This window comes from Theobroma umbraticum, unplaced genomic scaffold, assembly GCF_002168275.2.
Source record: "Theobroma umbraticum cultivar Fairchild unplaced genomic scaffold, ASM216827v3 scaffold_2.0, whole genome shotgun sequence".
Taxonomy (NCBI): domain Eukaryota; kingdom Viridiplantae; phylum Streptophyta; class Magnoliopsida; order Malvales; family Malvaceae; genus Theobroma; species Theobroma umbraticum.
The window spans coordinates 1,094,666-1,101,606 of NW_018397277.1; the positions used below are offsets into that span (position 1 = coordinate 1,094,666).

The 6,941-nt window shown below is 37.5% G+C and overlaps 1 protein-coding gene across 3 annotated transcripts; it reads left to right on the plus strand.

Moving 5' to 3' along the window:
- Positions 1-1,756: 1,756 nt before the first annotated feature.
- Positions 1,757-5,836, plus strand: IPT1 (isopentenyltransferase 1). 3 transcript variants are annotated; one of them, XM_021443174.2, is made up of 2 exons: positions 1,757-5,137; positions 5,364-5,836. In XM_021443174.2, the coding sequence occupies exon 1, from the start codon at positions 2,508-2,510 to the stop codon at positions 3,540-3,542; it is 1,035 nt and encodes a 344-aa protein (XP_021298849.1). In that variant the 5' UTR covers positions 1,757-2,507; the 3' UTR covers positions 3,543-5,137; positions 5,364-5,836. The 3 variants fall into 3 exon arrangements, with proteins under 3 accessions (XP_021298849.1, XP_021298851.1, XP_021298850.1); XM_021443176.2 differs by having other exon boundaries at positions 1,757-4,500; XM_021443175.2 differs by lacking the exon at positions 5,364-5,836 and having other exon boundaries at positions 1,757-4,500; positions 4,820-5,335.
- The last annotated feature ends 1,105 nt before the right edge of the window (positions 5,837-6,941 follow it).

Here is a 6,941-nt window from a genome sequence, read left to right on the forward strand (position 1 = left end):
GCTTAGTGATCTCATAATTGTAACAACTTTACAATTCTCTTGCAAGGCTTTTATGTTTCATTAGCTTCATCTAATTAGTACTTAATAATTGCTTGCTATTGCACTAACATGAAGGAAAACTTCTATCACATATAATTATACGATTAAATATGCATTAAATGGCAATATATATACCTTGATCAGTCTAATTAGCTAAAAGACATATACCAACATATATATCATCTTAATTAGGAGATTTTAGTACCTTTACCACAGTTTTAAAAAATTTAGTCATATAATTTTATAGAATGTTGATTTAAAGACAACCATTAATAGTGTAAAAATTTTACCATTAGATTAGATAACGAGGCACAATACTTGTAACACACTTGATACAAGTTCAAAGAAAGGACTTTGATAGTCCTCCATGTAAGTCTTATTGAGTATATATAGATACAATTACAAGTAATTTCAACTAACATTATTCGACAAGAATACAACCTAACTATATTGAGACCCCTGCAATTTGTTGCTATCAGTTAATTTGTTGTCACAATTCCTAAGAACATGGAGAGGGACTGAAGTGGAAAATTTGTCCCTGGTTTGAAATATTTATTCAGGCATGTGCTCAATATTTTGGCAAATCCACCCAAAATTTATATTTTCCAGTTATTTTTTGTTGCTTAGAGGTATTTATTAATTGTAGTAGGAGGATCAATTCTAAACTTCAACCATTTTATATTAAATGTCTCATTTGGTACATGTGATATTGAACTATACAATATGATAGATTGTCTCCTATTTCATGAATTTCACCCCACCCGTTTCAAGATGAAATCTTAAGTTTCAATGTTCTACAAACAACAAGTTTTAAAGGATTAAATTCTTTACCTTTGTAAAAATTTCAACCTTTTCTATATAAAATAATTTTCAAATTTATAAATACGACTGGGAGTTATTGTTTACCAACAGATTTTTGTAAGAAACAAAATACTGGTTTTGCTAATTGCATGAAACCAGGGAAAAAAGGGTACTAGAAAAGGGGAGAGTCGAAACGTAAGACACTATGTAAACAACTGAACCACTAAATATTTACATGGCGTCCGAGAGATGACTCCATATTTCTGCTCTAATAATTAAAAAATTTTAAAAATTTATCCCAATATAATCATCTAATTGATTAAGACATAGAAATAGAATTATGGATCGAAATACAATTTTGATTGCAGATTCCCTCTTAGTTTGGTGAAAACTAAGCACTTATCAATGGTCATAAATTTTCTGGCTCAAAATATGCTAATAATAATAACACACGATCTCTTAAATAATATTCAATTAGTATAGAAATATTCGTTTTTAAAACTTTGTGCTATTCAAACATTTACAGATAATATTAGACATAAAGATTAGATGGGGAACCTATGAAAAAGAAAAAGATTACAAGGGGAAAACAAATCTAAGCTTTTGAATAGACTTCTGACTTGGTTTTAATTTTAAATTTTTTATTTCCATTAGACTTTAATTTATTAGATGGAATATTAATTCAGTATAACAACAATCTAAACAATGTTCAGAGGCTAAGTATGTCTCCAGCTGAAAGTGACTGGATTATATAAGAATCGTCTCCTCAAAATCTCACTTTCCTTCATACCTGGCAAGATCCTAGAATTAGATGCAGTCATACAGCCATGCTATATTTGCATTTGCAGCTCGTGGGTATTTTTTATTAAATCAATTTTAATTGTTTTCTTTTCCTTCTTCTATTTATTTTTTCTTCAAAGTTCACTTGTAAACCATTTTAGTTGATACAATTGAGATTAGAAGATCTGATACGTTTGAACTCATGTTTTAAAAGCGAAAAGGTTCATTTTGACATTTTCTAACTTAATTCTTTTTAAAAAGGTGTACATAATGGATGTACCAATTAATATAAAGAGGCAAGGGAACTTAGATTGGCAGCTCCAATTTTCTATTTGCTTTGGTTTAGGGGGTGAACAGGAGGATTCCAAACCCTGCCCTGCCCTGATTACCGCTTGAAGAGATCAAATTTCTTTTTTATTTATAATGAATATTTCCAGCGTTTCCACCTGATATTGTTCCCTACTATCCATCTTCAATCCCCATCGTATCTGTCTCTTCTTCTTCTGCTTCTTCTGCTTCTTCTTCTTCATCATCATCAAGCTCAACACAACACAGAGGAAAGCCGCACCGGCCCGCATGAAAGGGATGAATGATGATAAGACTGATGAGGCAGGAAAGAGAGAGGCCATGATTAAACCCAGAATGCCGAAACACAGAGAAAAGCATACTTAAGCACAATCGCTCAATGAATAATATGCCAAACGCCATTACTTGACTTCTCTTTCTCTTTCTGTTCCTGTTTCTCTCTCTTTGTGTTATTGTGAAGCCAAAAACACAAAACAACCGCAGTACTAATAGCAAGTAAGAAGACACACGCAGAAGGGGTTTCCGTATATGTCCCTTCACAGCTCATCAAAGCCCATAACCAGCCTGTACCTTTTTTCCCTATGAAACCCATTTTCTCTTCCTTTCACTCCCTCCATTCCCCACTCCTTCACCCTCCTCTTCCCCTCCACCGCCGTCCACGGTGGCCCCGCATGGACTCCTCCACCCCCCACCAAGATAGCAGCGAAAACAAGGCCAAACTCATCGTCATCATGGGCGCCACGGGCACCGGAAAGTCCCGTCTCTCCATCGACTTGTCCAGCCGTTTCCCCCACTCTCAAATCATAAACTCAGACAAAATGCAACTTTACAACGGCTTGGACATAACCACCAACAAAATCCCCCTCCACGAAAGGAAGGGGGTTCCACACTTTCTGCTGGGCGAGTTCGACTCAATCGACGCTGACGTGGCGCCCTCACAGTTCCGTTCCTCTGCGGGTTTAACCATCGCCAACATTGTTTCGCGTGGGAATTTGCCGTTTCTTGTTGGTGGGTCCAACTCTTTTATTCACGCTCTCCTTGTGGAAACCTTTGACTCTGAAGTGGACGTGTTCGCCGGGTCGGGCTCAGTGAGTCACGTGTTGAGGTATGATTGTTGTTTTCTTTGGGTTGACGTTGCGTGGTCGGTACTCTGTGACTATTTGTGCAAACGAGTTGATGAAATGCTTGATTCGGGGATGTTCGAAGAGTTGGCTCAGTTCTATGCCCCGGACAAAGAGAGTGTCCGGGTCGGGCTAAGGAAAGCAATCGGAGTGCCCGAATTTGACGGATATTTTAGGAAGTACCCTCCGTGGGAAAGCGAAGAAAACGGCATGGTTCCGGAGGAGGGGTGTGATCCGGTACGGAGGGAAGCGTACGAGGAAGCGGTGAGGGAGATTCAAGATAACACGTGTCGGTTGGCTAAGAGGCAGATAGGGAAGATCTTGCGGCTGATAGGGGCTGGGTGGGACCTAAGAAGATTAGACGCAACGGCAACGTTTGGAGCTGTGATGAGGAAAAAGAAGTCATCATCGTCGGATTTGGAATGGAGGGATATTTGGGAAAGGGAAGTCGTGGAGCCAAGCGTGAAGATTGTGAAGCGATTTTTGGAGGAGTAGGTTTCCAGCTTTTTCCAGCTAATCTATTCTTTGTTCGTTGGGGAAACAAAATTCTCGGGCGCTCTCTCTCTAGTCGCCTTGCACACGTAAAAAGGTCGGAATGGGGTTAGCCAGGCGGGGAGATTGGCTCGACCAACTCACTCAGAAAGGGCGACCAGTTTTGGAGGAGTAGGGCGCCTTTGGTTCAGTGAGTGCCACTGCTGGAGGAGTGTTTGGTACCTTGGGTTGGGTGGCTGGGGTGAGGGGTATACAAGAAAGAAAAATATCAAAAGGAAATTTTGAAGGTTAACAAATTTTGTGAATTTTTCTTCGCCCTTTTTGCTAATCTTTTTATTATTATTATTATTATTATGAGTATTATTTTGCGGCTTAAAATTGCGTAAAACCGAATGACATTTGGGTTTTCTATCGTCGAGGAGTGTGTGGAATTGAAAGATCACAAGCACAATTCTACACGGAAAACTCTTTGAAAGCAGTTGATGAGAACGGTACAAAAAACGCCTTTTCTTTCCGTTTTGGCCTTTTTGGCTTTGCAGACAACACGTTTTGCTTGACATGTCCTGATTTAAGGAGAGGGAAAAGGCCTTTGCCTTTCTCTGTTTTTCTTTTTTTTTTCTTCGTTCTCCACTTTTGGATTCTACCAACTGTTCTTACTGGGTTTCGTAAGTGTTTGTCAAAAAATTTCTAGCCCTTGGACAAAAGTGCCTTCTCCCTTCTGTTTTTGTCTCATAAAATCAGATGCAAATTGATTGACTTGTTTTTATCACGAATCTTTGTCTGGATTGCACAATTCAGATCTTTTAGAGTATCTCCATTTACAATATTCATGGGCGGCGATAAATAAACTAACAACACTATTCTTCATTACCTTATTCTCTCAGCACATATTCAGATTCAGTGACCTTCACTTTGTTTTTGCATTCCTTGACGTGTCTGTCGCTAAAACGCCGAGCCAAAGGTATATCCTTCTAACTCCAAATAGGTTGATGTATTCCTTTGGAATAGAGTTATTTTTGCGTTGTTCTAACATCATAACAAGTGCTGATTTCTTCAAGCAACTCAGACTCTAGCTAAGTGTTTGCCAAACCTAACGAGCTGCTCTTAAACAATGGTACCTAATAGATTTTGTCATATACTTGACAGAATTTTTTAATTCTTCTTCTAAAATGGAGAAAAAACAATCAAAAGATATTAGGGAGAGCTCAGAGCATTAAATTATTTCCATGTGAATCTAGCTTTCAGTTTCAATTATATATCTGTCCCCTTTTGTTTATTAGATAAAAACCCTGTTCAAATCCTGAGAAGTGCCAACACCATTCCTCTGTTCTCACCTGAAAGACCAAGCAAGCTTCAATTTAATTGCAAAGTTTGATTCACAATCCTTATCCCACAAGATTTTTATGTGGAATTTCCAATGGTGGCCCTGGATTCTTGGAACGCCTCAACAGTGGTCCTTGATGTTTTGCAATCTGTGTTTATGGCGAGGATACCTTATTTCCAGTTTTTGTACGATGAAAAAGGCTATCCTTTCTCTAGCCTGCACCAGCTTAAGTGTAGCCATTAACTTTTGGGAAGTCACCCCGTGGTCAGTTCTGGTAATTATATGTCATCTGTATTTGAAATGATGCATTGAATTGTCAGTTTCTGCCAGAGCTAGCAATCGCAGAAAATACATTTTCTAAAACATTTATTCTTCTTGGACAAAGCCCTCACCAAGATAATCTTGATTAAATACATAAGGGTCCTTGTAAGATCAAATTTGACAAGTATTGAAGAAGTAATTGAGGAGTGAATATCTGAGATATGAAATTATTAATTCAGGTCATCCACCAAAAGGATTCTGCTAAGCCAACTTCCCTCAAATGTGTAGCAGAGAGAGATAGAGAGCCTGAAGTCATGGAGCTGGGGTTATTGACCAAGCTTGTATGCTTTCCTGTTCAGCCAAATGGTTTCTTCTCCTGCCAGAAGCTCGTGCAGCTGAATCCAATTGCCTTAATAATCATATGATATCTCTGGCGCATATGTTCCGTCACATGGCTTATTTATTGAATGGAGAATGAGTAGGCAATTTGACAAGCAGTTTTCAAAAAATTAATAAGACATCAACAACCTAATGTCTTAAATCCAGCTTATACCAACCTTCGTGCACCATTTGGTCTCAGCCGAAATGGAAGAAAAAAGAAAGAAAAGCATTAAAATTATGCAGCAGCTTGGATTAGGATAATTATTGCTATGTTCATAATTGTTTTATTTTTCTCCCCTCTGCTGCCTGACAACCGGATGGTGCATTAAGGTATTGTTTAAAAAAAATTTTATATGGCCATATGCCATTCTAAACAAAACTATATCCATATGCATGGTCCGCACGTAGAAGGCAAGACCTGATAAAAATTCATTTGGTTGGTAGCTGTACTGTTTCGACAAATGCAGCCTCGAGGGGATGATTTAATTGCCAGTCTTTTGGAATTAAATTCTGGGCATATAGTCCAACCACAGGAATCTGGATTGCTTTCATTAATAAGACAGAATCTGCTTAATTTTAACGTTCAATCGCATTTGTTTACCTTAAACCCTCTGAACTGGTCTTAAGGAGGTTATGTTACAAAATTACATCTCACATTTGATTATTTGATAATAATTGCTCAAGATATGAAGAGGCTACTAGTAAGTTTTGGCATTGTTGTGGAAATGGTCACCTATAGTCGATTACAGTTCATAGTTAGGACCAGTTCTTTTTGGTTGAAGGTTCTGAGACTTCTGAAACAATCTTAGAAACTTCTCTGAAGCCACAGTTTCAGATGAGCCATTTGCAGTCTTTATCTGAAAACTCCAACATGCGTTTGAAACTCCAAATTTTACCATATATTCAGCAAAGCCAACCCCAACAGGTTTCCATCACATTCAAAGCAATATGCTGCTACTTTTAGTTTTCTGGTTTCCATTTTCATAAATTAAATTCACCAATCATAGGTAGAAGTTGTTGGTATATGCCCTTGAGCCAATTAGATTAGTCAAAGAATATATATTGTTATTTAATGCATATTTAATCTCATAATTTTATATGATAGAGGTTTTCCTTCATGGTAGTGTAATAATAAAGAGTTATTAAGTACTAATTGGATGAAGCTCATAGAACATAAAGACCTTGTAAGAGAATTATAAGGTTATTATAATTATGAGATCACTATGCATCAAAGCCATGTTCCTAGAATTGTTCCTGGTCATTTTATTATCAAGACAGGGCATTGACAATGTTCAAAGACTATAACATGTTAAGCCTTCTTACTTAGGAAGTAAGCAATCGATCTCATAGATTGAAGTATATTGGATCCTTGAGGATAACATGTAGGTGCTTGTTAAAGAACAAGTTCACTAAACATGACCTGATATGAGAACTCC